Source organism: Rhipicephalus sanguineus, chromosome 4 (genome assembly GCF_013339695.2).
Source record: "Rhipicephalus sanguineus isolate Rsan-2018 chromosome 4, BIME_Rsan_1.4, whole genome shotgun sequence".
NCBI classification, from domain to species: Eukaryota; Metazoa; Arthropoda; class Arachnida; order Ixodida; family Ixodidae; genus Rhipicephalus; species Rhipicephalus sanguineus.
The window spans coordinates 184,972,932-184,988,617 of NC_051179.1; the positions used below are offsets into that span (position 1 = coordinate 184,972,932).

A 15,686-nucleotide genomic window follows, 5' to 3' on the forward strand; every position below is an offset into this window, starting at 1 on the left:
TGTAAACGGCGGAGGTCTGCTCAAGTAGAGCTCAAGGAACTATGCATCCATAGAGTTTTATGCATCCATCCATTTATCCACTCCCATTCTTTAGATTTTAAGGGGGATGCCTACACCTATGAAAATTAACAACGCTAGCAATAGTTAAACGACACGCTTGAACATTTGGAGTATTACTTCATGAAAAATGTCGCTGTCACTGGCATTTGACACCAACCGGCGCAAACCAAAATTTCAGTGGCAACATTGTGCATCACATAAAAATGGCTGCCGCCAGTTTGAACGAAACTTGCTGGGATAGCCTGTATTAACAGACTATGCATAAGCATCAGCTCTGTGTAAAATTGAATTGTTTCGCACGAATATTCCTCGGCTGACAATGGACATCGAACAGCTGCCGGAAAGCCTCCTGCTTGAGGTATTTCTTCGCCTGGAGTTCAAGGACCTTTGTTCGTGCGCAGGGTAACTACCACCACCTCAATTGTAACTCCCGTGTGCATACCTTTCCGTTTGTCCGATCGAGCTAGAACATAAAAGACTGTGCGCTTGCCTCGCCTGCCTTTCTTTCACCATTCACGCGTGCGGTGTGCACACGGCTTTCCACTAACATTTGCCTTGAATGAGGCGATGCAGGTGCATGGCTCTTTCGTGCTGTCAAGTTATGACGCGACAATCCCGCCTTATGAAACTGCGTCATTACAGCCTTTGAGCACGTTACGGGAAAACGGTGCGGTAATACGGTACGGTATTACCGTACCGCTCCTCCTTTCTCGCTCGTTGTGCTTTAGCCACTCCCAGTTCCGGTGAAGACACCTTAAGACCACAAATTCTTCTTCAAAAATTACTATGGGATTGTCAAGCCTCACTGTTGCCTCTCAGCCTACGCGCTGTGAACGAGCAACCTGTCGTTCGATGGACGCACTGTCACGGCAGTGCCTCCTCTATAACTTTCAGTGCCTGGTGGATGGGGAGGAGAACAAAAGGCGCGACCGTCGGCGCGAGTACAACCGGTCACCGCCAGGCGCCGCCACCCAAACAGGGTTTCGCGGTCTTTCGCTCGCTGCCCGCGCATCACTTGCGCAGGTGCGGCTGCTAGTTTCGTTTCCCGATTTTCTCGACTTCAGGATATCTTGAGATGCTGACAATGATCGGTAGAAGCAAGGCCTACTCGACCGCTAAGCTCTTGAGCTCTTGAGACCGATTGAGTTCGAAACAGCAACACCTCTCGGGTGACTGGAACGCACGTACACCGGTAGTCGCAGTGATCTGGTTAATGACGTCGATTTCTTTTTCAGGGGGCATAAGAATGTCATCGTTAAACTGTGCGTTCCGTGAAGATCTTTCATTGCAGTGGTAGCAAAAGCACGCGTAGCACAAGTAGTCCGTCTCACTGGCAGTCACTGACCTTTCGGGCGTTAAAGTTTCTTCAAAGCGTATATGCCTAGGTCGGTAACTCTACGAAATTTTGGCTTCTTTGCAATAATTAAAGGAGTACTGACACGATTTTGAGACATCGAAAAAGGGACATTTTTTGTTTCGTTGGTTTGCAGTGTCAACGCTGTCCACACACTGGAGTCGGAGAACACGTATAAAATATTTTAATTTTACTTTGAAGTTTTCGTCGCTGAGCATCTGAGCTCCACTGCAAGGACATTATCCCGACGAGTCAAGACAGTTCCCCCGAGTATGCGAGTTCTAGCTGCGTCCTGCATGCAGCCTAAATCGCAGAAATCACTGCCAGGGTCACAGGACGACAATTCACTCATCGTTGTTTATGTGCACCACGAGCACACGACGAATTTCGTGTCAGTACTCCTTTAAGCTTCTTGTGCTTCGAAAGGTAGTCTCCACAATACACTCATTCCGAGCTATACTTTCTCGCCATGAGACGCACAGGAGGAGTAGAGTAAGAGCAAAGCACAAGAACTATCCGCGCCGAATGAAGTGTGAACAGCGCTCTGAACGCGCGGCTAGTTCAGGCCGTCTGCTGCCGACATCTAAAATAGGCAAGCGCGTCCGGTTACCGATAGTTTTGCTTTTCTTTCCTTTGACATTCCATATTTTGCTTTGCCAATGGAGCGCCACGTTAATGCTTTCCACTGATCGCAACTGGCGCAGCGCAGTTTTTCTGGCAGCAGCGTGCGTGAAGCGAGCGCTCATAGCTCCCTTATAGAGTTCTCATCTTGCTTCCATCTCTGCCTTGTTATCAGCGCCTAGCTGCGATGCGAACAGAGGGCGGATAGAATAGCGAAGCTCCAGTGCACGTGCGTTCAAGTCAGCCGGGAGGTGTTGCTGTTTCGAACTCAATCGGTCTGAGGACGCGGAAACGAGCTCTCACTGCGCCGTCTCTTACAACGAGCCATCTAGGGTGCGCGCGCGCCTGCTCGGTAGCCCCGCGCTCGTGGCTGCTGCAGTGACCAAATAATTTCAAAATTAACGTCTTCAGTACCGGCGACACCTTTTTCGGTACCTGCTGGCCTTTTAATAAAAAAGCAATTCAATCCTGCCTGCATTTTATACACTTGCAGGGCAAGAAGTCGGAATTGCCAATCCTTGCCCAAGGGTCCTCATTGGAGGGGTCGTAACTATTAGTGCAACGACATTATGCTACATGTTTTCAATGATTATGAAAGCTGATGTGGAGGACAATAAGTGGACAAAGTTTAGAAATATGAAAAATTGTTTTTTTTTAATTGTCGTCGGAAATTTTCATTGTCCGGTGTTTTCTTTAACTTAGCCCGATCATGTCTCTTTACTGAAAAGTTATATAAATATAAGATTCGGCAGTGTGGTAGATAAGGATGCGAAGAACGTAACGCGCAATTTTTGTCGCTCTGCTACAAGGATTTTTCGAGATAAAGACCTTCAAAGTGAAGAAAATAACGTCTCCTGGAACTATTTTGAGGTTTTTTATAAAAAGATCTACACTACACATCAAAACTAAAAATACCTGAGCAGAAGCAAAAACATGCATATATTTAGTTAAAGAAATTTCAGCTACCTAACTTTAATATATTTTGTGCAATTCATAACGAAAGTTGGCCAAAACAGCAGAGCGGATGAGCGCTCTACTCCACCTCTTCGTCATTATTGATTTCCTGTGCTTCGAAAAAATTTTTGGCGGCAAAACAAATTGCGGATCTCTTTTTTCCACTCATCAGGCAATAATATATAAAATTTTGAAATAAATTTGAGAGGTCTTATGTGGAATCGCCCCAATAAAACTTTGAACTCGATTTTCTCCTCTATTAATAAACCTATAGTGATGGCGAAGTCAACGACATTAGTTCTCGGAGCACAATTTATCGATCTAAACCGATTTATTGTTTCTCTTTAGTGTCCCTTTAAACGCATAGTTCGAGAGGAGTGGCTTGAGGAAGTAAATACATATGAGGTTCACGTGTCGCACCCTGTGCTCATAGCTGCCATCACTCTGGCATTTAAGGAGCCTTGATGCACAGAGGGCTGGAACTGTGTACTTTGTCAAGGTACTGAATGGCTTTGCCGAAGTTGGGTTGCCTTTGAGCGCACCGTCTGCAAAAGCTCGCAAAGTATCAAGGACAAAAAGGAGCTGGTCAGATGGATACAGTCCAGGCACTTTCTTTTTTTCGTCCGACTTGCACAGCGGCACGCAGCAGTACGACATCGCAATTCATGCAAGCTACGTGGTCACGACAAAGGATAAAAAAATCTTCCATCGCATTCAACTCGCTAAACCCAACCGCACGTGTCAAGGCAGAGCAAAGCAAACAAGCGCTCTAGGCCGCGCCCGCACCAGCACTACCGGCTCAGCGCCCGACCGCCCGACCCTGTTTGCACAGCGCCACCACGCAGTCGCGGCGAGCGGGGGAAACGCAAGCGCCGACGGCCGCGGGAGGGTGTTCTACCAGGCACTGAAAGTTATAGAGGAGGCACTGGTCACGGGGACTAGGAGCGGCTAAAGCACAACGAGCGAGAAAGGAGAAACGGTACGGTAATACCGTACCGTATTTCCGTGACTTGCTAAACGACTCTATTGCTTAGTCAACTTCGCATGCGCATTCTTCCTCACTGGCCGTCCCCTCCTAGCGGTAGAGGTGATGACGGAAGTTCACTTTTGCATGATGGTGACCACGGTTAGCACCCACGACGAAATGAGGTGGCGACCCTGCCTGTTCACTCAGTAACGCATGACTCCCATCTATTGCAGCCTAACGTGATGTCTACCTGTCTTATTATTCGTACACGCTTCTGCTTTTACAGTATACTATTATGTAAGCCTGTTCTATCAATCGCATCTCTGCTTTTAAATGCGAAGCATTTCTTAGCGAACTTCAGCTACTTTGAGCATATGCATTTATCTGTCCAGCCAGCCAGCCACCTATTTTGCCCTTGTGGCCGTTTTATTAAAGGGGTACTTACATGAAAATTTTCAGTTGGTTTTTTACGTCAAATGAAAGGGGAAGCCCTCAAGAGCCTAGGAAAGGTAGTAGTAAGAGCGAGTGCACCCTGGGAAAGTAAGTACAGTATGTGTTTAAAAGCTAGTTTCAGTTTCTACTGTACCCTGACGTCAAAACACAGTATGAGCTTCTCGTCACGTGCTCGCACAATATATAGTGACACTTCCACAGCCGCTCCACACCGTGGCTCCGTTGGGGACGCACAAGCGGCCATTTTGAATGTTTTGGCGATGTACAAGCGGCCATCTTGGAGGTTTTGGTACCTAACGTCATGACAACTAGCCAGATGCTGCGTGAAGTCACCAGAATTGGTACTGTAGCCTGACGTCAAGCTAGTGTCAATGTCGGTAAATGCGCCATGGAAAAATGGACTTTAATATGAAAATAAAATCAGCAGTTTGCTGATTGTTATCAGCAGTTTGCTGAGCTTCACACTTACTCAGAGCCGTCTCTGCATACAGGAGATTTTGACTCGAACTCGACTTCAAAAAATGGTGTCAGTACCCCTTTAACCTGGTACATACAGAACCTGTATGGTATGGCATGAGTGTACGACGAATATAAAATGAAAGTTTGTAACATGACAATCATCACGTATGTCATGTACATCATGATTTGCATGACATAGTCCTCTCACACCCTTCTCGGTTAACTACATATAACTAAAATTGGTATAGCATGACATTGAGTGTATACCAATAATAAATGTCAGGTCATAACTTGACATGCATGACATGTGCATCATGATTTACATGGCATTCATGCTCTCGCAGCCATATCATGAACTTCACACATATAAAATCGGTATGGCATGACATGAGTGTATGATGAACATAAATGACAGGTCGTAACATGATGATAATGGCATGCATGACATGTATGTCATGGTTTACGTGACATAATGGTGCTTTTGTGGTCCTTTGGTTAACTTGATGTATGCTGAAATCACTATGCCATGACACGAGTGCGTGATGAGAAAAATGATGTCATAACATGAAAATCATGACATGCATGTCATGATTTACAAGACACAATCTTAGTGCTCTCGTGGCCATTTCATTAACCTGATATATACCGAAATTGTCATGGCATGAGCACAACAAATGTGAATGACAGGACATGCATGGTGTATACCAGAATATACATGCATGCATGCTTGATAGACATACAATAGTGAACGACTTCTCATATCATGACTTCCTTGATTTGGCTCAATGCCGAACAGTGTGGTGTGAGCAGCACCTCGCTAACTGCTTCACATTACATTGATTCCCAGAGTACATGGGATCTGTCAGATTTTTTTTTTACCTAATATTCGAAGTGTATACATTAAAGCTCGTTAATTCGGATTTCACAGGACCGAATAAATTGTCCGAATTAACCGAATGCCGAATTATTTAAATTATCACTAAAACAATAAGCAAGTGTCTATTACATCAATGCATTTTCATTTTCTTGATGAATACGTAAATCCAGTGCTTATTTTGCTAACGACAGTGTAAAAGCCACAATTTTCGTTGTTCGCGACCTAATTCGTTCACAATGTGACCGTGTCTTAAGCTGAAACATGCTCTGAACCCACCCCTTATTATGCACCACCACCACCATGCGCACGTGACGATAATTTTTTCATCGGAACAATCATCAGCGAATGATCATTCGTCCATCACAGTGTAGCAAGCGAGTTTTATGCCAGCATGTGGACTGCGACGGAAGCTCTTCATCTTTAACAGCTTCCACCATGCTTAAGTTTATGTGACATCGCGCATGCATTGCTCGAAGTCAAAGCGAAGCTACTGAGTGGCACATCCGCTGTGGATGAAACCGTAATCACTAAAACACAATTATAGCGTCCACGCAGTTCAGATTTGTGGCATGTCGTGCTTGGCGCGCTCCAAGAGTCGTCCGAATTAATCGGGGTACAGCCGAATATGTCCGAATTAACGAGCGTTTGATGCCATTAAACATGCACATGCTTGCCGAGACCGTAGAACACGTCTGAATTATTTGACTTTCCCAATCAATTGGGGTCGAATTAATGAGCTTTTACTTTACTGCTTATGCCAGTTTTTACTTCCACCTGTTTTAAATTCCAGAGCCTCTGAAAGATGCACTTTCTACGGGTCTTGTTGGATGAATATCCTGACATGCCATGACAGTATGTTCAGTTTGCAGGTTTTTCTTGCAGTAGTCGCATGGCTCTGCTTGTGAATATTTACTCCACAATGTTTTTGTCCTTGGGTAGCCATCTTTGACTTCATATAGCAAAGCACCACCCCTTCTGTTGCCATGTAGATTTTCCCGTTTTCGTGCCGCCATTGTAAATATCTGATTCTTTTTGTTTTCATCCTTTATATCCACCTTTCCATCTGTCTGTCTCTCTCTTCTTTGCGACAGTGAGGTGTCATTGGCAATCACAAGATGGTGGTGAGCAATCACAAGCCTCCTCAGAACAAGTGTGCAGTGCTCGCTGGGTTGGCTCCAACAGTCGCATTCATTATCAATGCTACTGTATAGTGTATGAAATAGTACAGGTCTAGTATGCCAAGTGCCGCATCACATGAATGCATGAGAAAAAAACATTAATCAGGCAATCATGGATCACGTCCGGGAGTACAAACATGAGTTACATTTTTGATGTTCTTGAAAAATAGGGACATGCATGTTTATTTCATTGGAAACAAACAATAGCTTGTTTGATTCAGGAAAGGTTCACCTTTTCTGAATGTCAGCACTGCCTGCACACAAAGGTGCGGGCAGTGCCAACACCTGGTGCAGCAGTTGTCGGCACCACTTTTTTGAGTGTAGATGCAACACATCAGCAGTGCCACCAGCTTGTCGTCCGCTATAGGGGCTAACTACAATGGAAGCGGCACATGGACAAGTAGTAGTGGTCAAGGCACTGCATTTTACAGCATACACACAATTCGCGCATCCCATACCGTAAGTTTTAATTATATGTACTGTGGGTTGAGAGATTTGCTGACAGGGATGAGCTGCAAGTTGTCAGGGAACTTGCAAAATCTGCGAGCACGGACAAGTAATTTGATGCAGCGTTGGGCTGAATCAGTGTTGACTGGTCCGCAGAAATTGCATCTCAAGGTATTACAAAAGTTTTGGCAAAGTATACTGATCATGAATTAAAGTTCTTTTTATCTAGAGACACATTTGAAACCGTCGTAAAGTGCTTAAAGTCGTCTTCTTTTTTTTTTCCCAAGGCCACGTGGAGGACGTGCTCAAATACCGCTAGAGGAAATGTGCCTAATTGCTTTGAGTCACTTGGGTATGCAGAACAGTATGTTTTGAATAGACCTCTCCCTGTTTGCAAACAGTATGATGTCGCTGCGACTGTCCCACCCCCAAGTCCCGCCCTCGAAGCAGGCGCTGGTTGGCAAGAAAGTTCCGCTGGCGGGATCTCTCTGCATAGCAGCGCTGCGTGTGTCTGCGTTACTTCGTTAAGGATTTCTGCAAATTGCTATTTTCTGAATGCACAGCTGTTAAAACGAAAGAGTCATTGCCTATAATGCACGATTTTGTTAGGTCAACATATAATGATTTGCGGTCGTGGATGACAGCCATAAAAAGACCTTATGCTATTCGAAAGCAAACGTACATTTTCACGGCAACTGGTGTTTGGAGAAATATTAGCATAGCATGGATGTGAACGTACTCAATTTCCGTTGCGAAATATGCACTGCAGTTTTAAACGATGTACAGCATTGGCAGCAATATGGTTTTGAGCTACTTTACGCGAGGTCACGGATTGGATTCTCACTCACGGTGCAAAATTCTGATCAGAGATGAATGGAAAAAAAAAAAACAAAAACAAAGAAGGAAACACTCGTTCGCATGCGTTCGGTTGAGGTTAACAAATCCCCGTGAAATTTAAAGCGAAGTTTTCCTCTACGGTGTTCCTCATAATCCACTGAGCAATTTTGCAATATTAAACACAATAATTTAATCATAAATAAAATCTTGCGTGGTTATCGTGGTTATTTCGCTGTATCTGATGCTTACAATGTGTTTCCATACTTACCCCTCTCCTTTAGACTTGATACACAAACTCGGAATGTGCATTCTCGCTTCATAAAGGTCGAGCCGTAAAGATAAGCTAACAAGAATATGACAAACAAGAGCCTCCACTGTTTTGGTTAAGACGTACTACATCTGCAATAAAAGGCAATATGTGTATGGTTTTGCGTATTCACCGTGGTAAGTGTTCAGCAATGCTAAAACACGGTCGTAGCTCATGCGTAGCCTCACCTTTCAGCCCAGACATAATGCACGTTTTTTGTGTGTGTGTGCGCACGCAGCATAAATACTGAGATGTACACACTCGCAGATCATCGCGTCAAATAAAATGTCCAATCCTGATGTTCCATCGACAACCAGTCACTGCAAATGGCCCTGTTATACACAACGCATGCCAATGATTGACGCACCACACACGATATTGTCAGTTTCAAAGTCTGCAAAGGTGAGCCAATATCGTTGCTGCCTTTCAACGCACACTACACGCCACAGTAAACACGGCACAGTAAACGCGCACAGACCACCGCGTGGGTTCACTTCTCCAAGTTAAACAGCCAGCAGCATGGCAAATTTTTCGTCACACAGTCCACGACACATTTACATGTTCTCTGACACATACCACAACTACTCTTGGAACCAAAAGATAAAGGAAAAGGTTCAAAAGAAAAAAAAAAAAACGTGCGCCAAACACTGTGCTACTGTACCACGCTGAGCCGGCAGCGGGAGTTTTTTGCCAACCGCCGCCGTTGCACGTGCGCCGGTGACGTAGACGCCGTAGTGTGGTGTATTCTGGGAGAGGTCTGTTGCCTATAGCTTTCATGTGTCTGATGGCGCTGTAAGCCTTTGTACATGTGCACAGGCTAGCATGTGCTCACATTTACAGAATTACCTGCTGTTGTGTAAAGCTCAGCTTCCCTATCTGTGGCTATGACGGCAAACCATCTACAGTGGGGTATATTTCTCTGCTTCCATCAATATCCACAAGCACTGCAATCAGACCGCTGCTTGCATGTGTCGTCTGTGAGGCTAGTGGAGCTGCACCGAAATGCTGGAAGGTGCAAGGCACCTTACTTGCGCCCCGCACAGTCAGTGAGGGCTGTGCAAGGAGTGCGATTGCACCTTTGGGAATTGAGAGCCTAAGTGCGTTGCACTGGGAAAAGGTGCAGAAGGTGTGGTAAAACTTGGTTGAATAGACCTAATAGGAGTATTACGGCACATGGTGCTCCAATTGTGAAATCAACTAGTGCCCATACCAGTCCTGCCTATTGCTTTGGAGTTCAAATTGCTGTTGCACATGTTGTTTAGGGGAGAGTAAGTGATCTTTGGCTGTCGTGAGACAAATGCAGTCCCTGTGGCATTCACGGCAATAACATTTAGTTCAAATGTTCACACGAGCTTTCACTACGCATTGGCATTATTTTCTGGCTATGTTCAAAAAGTGTTGTTGGGCACCTTTAAAGGAGTACTGATACAAAAATATTGTACCATATTTTTTCTGTTGCAATGAATGAATGAATGTTCTTTATTACATACATATCTTATACAAAATAAGCACAAACTGTGTGGTCCCGTAGCCAAAGGCTAGTGCGGGTCCCATTGGAAGCATACATAACTGAAACTAATAGTTCTAATTAAAGTAAGCAGAAGTAAACAGTTCGAATTTGATATCATCATACGAGAAGTAATCTTTATCTGCTAACAGTAGTCACTTGAATTCGATTGAACAAAGAAAAAAAAGGGAAAGTACATAACTTGTAGTCAACACAAAAACTTGGCTATTAGTGGTGTACAGAACTGGAGAATGAAACTTGTAGTTGCAAGTATCAATAATAGTCCCCTTATATAGCTTAATAAAGAGAACAAGGGTATTGCAACATCTTTCAAAGAAAACACATAAAGGACAATATATATATTAACATAATGAAAAATTACAACCCAAAGTATCGGGCAACTCAAGCAGAAAAAATTACTTCAAAGTAGTATTTGTTCAGTGATCTAGAAAAGTTCTGGGTATAATGCGGTATGCCATTCCAAACTTTCACTCCGGTGTATTGTAGTAGATGTTGGCTATAGGCGTTTTTTGTGGGAGGTATATTGAAGTTGTTAAAAGTTTGGTTTCTCGTTAGGGGGGGGGGGCGTCGGGGGATACACAGTAATTAAGTAGGGAATGGTTCATTGTTCCTAACGACACTGTTAATACATGTAGCTAATCTTAGTTCCCGCACAAAATCAAATGGCAAGATCTTCAACCTAGAAAACAGTGGTTTGCTATGTTCATAGTAACGTGAGAAAGTTATTGTGCGTATAGCTCGTTTTTGCAGCCGTCGTAATGGCTCAAGATAAGCGTCATACGTCGAACCCCAGGACTCTACGCAGTACAGAAGGTGGCAGTTAACTAAAGCAAAATACAAAATGTGCAGAATTGTAATACTTGAAGCTAGTTTCGAGCTGACTGCGTCTATCTGAATCTGCCAATTTAAACAGCTGTCTAGACCATCACCAAGGTAAGTAAAAGAATCAGTACATTCCAGGGAGCAATTATTGATGTAGAGTTGTATATCATGTGGAGTAGGATTTGTACGGGAGTGGATTAACGTGATAGTTTGGGCGAGTTGGTAGTTCATCGTAAAGGAAATTTAAACAGCGCGGGAACAGCGCTTGTCCATGTCAGCTCTCTTTTCGTGCATTCTTGTTTATTCCCGTGCTGTTGAAATTCCCTTTACGACGGGAGTGGAATAGCATATATAAGCAGCTAAGATACAATTATCGCAGCTGCAAAGCGCATTTGCTCGAGCGCATGATGGTTAATTATTTGGATATGTTTTTGTAGCACCTGTTGTAGGTTCAGTTTTAGAGAGTACCGAGAAAGGTAGGACCAAAGTGGCTTTTTTGCACGCAAAGCTGGCCAAGTGACCAAACAGTGCACGTGGCAACGCATGCACATGAGCGCTGCATTGACAACTGTGGCAGAAAGCGCATCAACGAGCAGGGCGGCAAAAAGAAACTCGCGATGTAGGTGGTTGTTGGTTGTACATTAAGTCCAAGTTGATGCTGATGTGGCAAGGGGCTTTGTTCCGTGCTGTGTTTTGCGAAATACACTTTAAAGTTGTCTTTAAACATGTTCTAGGCTACATTTGCCATAGATATTTCGTAGAGGGTAATTGTGTCCACACAAACTTCATCAGCAAGCTACCTTGCCTCCAAAATTTTTGGTCGGTACTGCTTTAGTGCACTTGACGGTCAAGTCACTGTCCTACCATGGTCAAGCATCACAATTTTCATCAGTACTGGAAACAACTGCAAACATAGACTGCATCATTGCGAGTGGCCAGAGCATGCTGCTTAACTGTGTAATGGCCATTCAAAGGTGAATCCTTTGAGCTGTGGAGAAAGAGCACAGATAATAGTTCAGCCAGTAATACAGGCACCTTAGCAAGGGCATGAAAATTGCATGCATGGGAGAATCAGCAGCACTTAGCAGTGTCTTTGACCTCCTGGATTCTGCTGAATAAGTAACCCCGGCACCAGCTTTCGACACTGTAAAGAAGAACAGCTCGTTAGTCGTCGCTGGCGGAAGGTATCATCCAGCAGGTCAGAAAAGTACCAGGAATGATTTATTTACATTACATAGGATATTGAAATCCAAGAATTGGCGTTATTCTGCAACTTAGAATGAGTTTGGAGTCTATGTGGTCTTGAATATCTTTGCACGTGGACTGGATCGGTTGTGGGGCTCTCTCAAAAAAGCAATAACATTTCTAACAATTTGCAATGTGGTCCCCTTTTTCATGATCTGTTTCCTTCGTATGATTGTTAGCAGCACTTATGGTCATTGATCTTTCCATTGTTTGGATATAAACGCTTATTCGTCACCATCATGCTACTAACCCCACACTGTGTGATGGCACTCATTAACTCTGCCAAGGGTAACTTAGCCGACATGCAGTAATACCCAAGAAAGAGGATGGTGCGATGTTGCAGCAGTTAGCACTGAGCGCATTTTCATTTATTTGCTCTACATCACTGAGCTGCGAAACAAGCATTGAGTGAGGTGCTAAATAGACAGCAGTAAACAAATGTAAATATTAATGTAAATAAAAAGTATTATGTAGGCGTCAATCGGTGTGCAACACCAGAGAAGTGAAATCATTATGCAGTATTAAAGTGTCTGTTCAGATGTACATGGAAACAGTTATGGCTTCGAGAAGATCATTCTAAAGTGCAATGACATACATGTAATACAGCAAAAGCTCGTTAATTCAACCCTTGTGAGTTCAGAAAATCTGGATTATTCGGATGTGTTCTTTGGTCTTGGCCAGCATATGCATTTTTTTATGATATCACACTCTCGTTCATTCATGTATGGCCGCAGCCCGTTTAATTCTGACGATCCTCGGAGCATGCCGAGTGCAAAGCACCGTAAATGTGTGACGGAAAAGAGCAAGAACGGTGTTTGTGGACAACCGAAATGAGGTGGCACAGTCCGCACCGCTATCTTCATCATTTGGTGACCACGGTTTCGTCCACACGTTTTCAGCACTCAGCAGCTTCATTTTGACTTGATTCAATGCGCGCTTAAGTCATAAAACTCAAACATGGTGGAAGCTGTAAGATTAATGTCCATAATGTCCAAAATTAATGAGCTTTTACTGTATTGCAGATGAAGTTAAAGCTCGAGTCCCTCTAAAGGTGTGTTTAATGTTCAGATGGTTACATAGATGTCGAGGTCCATCCATGGCGGCATGAATCGGTAAGCAACGGGATGGTAAGATATGAATGTATTTATGCAGTAAATATCAAAGTGAAATGAAGTGACAGGTATCCAATAGCTATAGACGTGAGTTCTTGTTTAAGGTGAGTTGTACTGGTATGGTTGTCATAGTTCATGTAAAACAAGTGGCCCTAATTTGGATCGACTCTATTATGTTAACGATATACTTCGCATGAGGAGACCAGATAGCTGGGGTAAATTCTAGCTGTTGGCAAATAAGAGGTTTTAGGTTAGTTTACGCATGTTATAGTTGGAATGACGCAAGTTATGGCACAAATACCAAAATGTCTTGGGTGCCTTAGCATAAACTGTGGTTATGTGCTCCTTCCAGGAGAGGGTAGAAGTTTGATTGATACCTGAATAGGTGTATGAAGGAGCGTGAGGCAACAGTGGATTGTTTGTAGAACATGGCAAGTTCAGGTCTTAGGATGCTTTTAGTTTAGTGAATGGTCATTAGCCATTGATCGCACCAGCTTAATAGCATTAAGATTGTTCTAAAGGGTAAAGTGGTCATCACCATTTTAATAACCCTGTATACAATCAGGTTAATAAAAATGCCAGTGTCATTAATATAAATTAACAGTAATAGGACAGGACAGTACCATGCAGTACACCAGATGTTACATCATCCTGCTCATTTTGATGATGCGATGATTTCCAGCTACCATTGGCAAGTACTGTTTAATTCATTTGAGGTAGTGCGACCTATAATGGGGCTATCAAAAGAGTGGAAAGTCAAAAGTGCACGTGTGCACAAAAATACAAGTTATATAAAGCAGTATGAAACAATTAAATACGAGACACATACTGAAAGCAGTTTAAGAGAAGCATTAAGTCAATAAATCTTGATTATTATATAACAGATTAATTGCAATGCATAAAATATACAGACAAGCGTCCCAAAGTACGAGACTGCAACAGCATCTTCGGTGAAGGTTACATATAAATAATACAATTGATTAGCAGTAGTGCAGCATTGCAAAGAATCCCTGCTGGGGCAGAGATGTCAGTTATGAGGTGGGGAGCCCTCACTCCCCCAGCCTTGCCCGCAGGAGCTCTGCTTCACCTCGGGGCGTCACACATTAAAGAGACTGTCTACTGCTCAACAAAAAACTTTTTTGATTGTGGTGAAAATGAGAAGATTGTCATATCAGTGGCAACGAGCATGCTTTTGTCCAATAAAAAAGTAATTACATTTTTAATTTGGCTCTGCAAATCGTGGAAGTATGACCGCTAGCGTCACCCAACAGTGATGGGGTTCAGTCTACTGGTAGGAGCAAAAAACTCACAGAGAGACTTATTTTGCTTGAAAACAAATAAGTATGCCTTAAAATTGTATTTTATACACTTTTGGCAGCTTTCCTTTGCATCGGAGAATAATTTTTGCTTTTTTTTTATCGCGCGTTCAACAGAGGCACCCGCTGGCACTGCCGGTGACGCGTTCCACCTGCCTGCCTACGGCGGAGAAACACAAGCCACGCGAGCATGGCGTCTGTGTTGGTTGTCATGTCGCATATGCAACACAGAACACCTAAACATAAGTGAAAAACGGCAGGGAAATTCTCTTCTTCTGTCAAGCACATCTTGTGTTCGTTTTAGTTGCACATTTTCTATGAGTGAAACCACTACAGTTCGTTTCACAACGCCAGCGTGCCAGTGTTGCTGGAACAGACCATGTTTTCCACTCGACTGCGGCAGTTTTTCAGGCGAACTAAACAAAACAAAACGGAAAGCCAGGCTAGTTGGTCTTGATTCATAATCTATGGAATTGCACAGCGCGGAATACAGGACGAAACACTTGAAAGAAGCACACACGGACAGCGCTGACTCTCAACTGAGGTTTATTGAACATGACACATGCGCAAGAAAAAATTAATCATGAGCAAAAGAAAGGAAGCACAAGAACCTCAATCTGTTTACCGATAAGTCGGAAGTGATAGATAGGCACAGTAACATGGACAAAACACTTATCCTAGAGACGTACCACATTAACAAATATAGGGAGCAGTGTATCAGCCAGCCTTCTATCACCTTAAGTGACGAAGAAGTTGATAAAGAATTCCTGAAAGCCACGCACAGATGGTAAACAGATTTAGGTTCTTCTTGCGTTTCCTTTCTTTTGCTCATGATTAATTTTTTCTTGCGCATGTGTCATGTGCAATAAACCTCAGTTGAGAGTCAGCGTTGTATGTGTGTACTTTTTCAAGTGTTTCGTCCTGTATTCCACCCTGTGCAATTCCATACATTATGAACTAAACAAAGCTGGAGAGATTGTGGTAATACTTTATTTGACAATTTGTGAGCTTGGTAATCGTTATATTATGAATCGATACCTAATGAAGCCTGCGAAAACTGCATGTGGTTCCAGTTTTCGACTCTCACCAGCGCAACGATTGTCATCGCGTGCAGTAACCAGTGTTGTGGGTGTTCCTACACCAATTGGA

The 15,686-nt window shown here is 43.5% G+C and overlaps 2 protein-coding genes across 3 annotated transcripts in view; both read left to right on the plus strand.

Moving 5' to 3' along the window:
- The window catches only part of LOC119390962 (poly(A) RNA polymerase GLD2), a 592,309-nt gene that overhangs the window by 52,544 nt on the left and 524,079 nt on the right, over window positions 1-15,686 (plus strand). The gene's annotated exons all lie outside the window — the stretch shown is intronic.
- Window positions 230-15,686, plus strand: part of LOC119390961 (F-box/LRR-repeat protein 12) — a 61,006-nt gene continuing 45,549 nt past the window's right edge. Inside the window, exon 1 of one of the 2 annotated variants that reach the window (XM_037658671.2) lies at window positions 230-462. In XM_037658671.2, the coding sequence (XP_037514599.1) occupies window positions 380-462 (83 nt within the window). In that variant the 5' untranslated portion in view covers window positions 230-379. Of the gene's footprint in view, window positions 463-13,153; window positions 13,222-15,686 lie in introns of those variants that run through there. The other variant, XM_037658673.2, reaches the window with a different exon arrangement.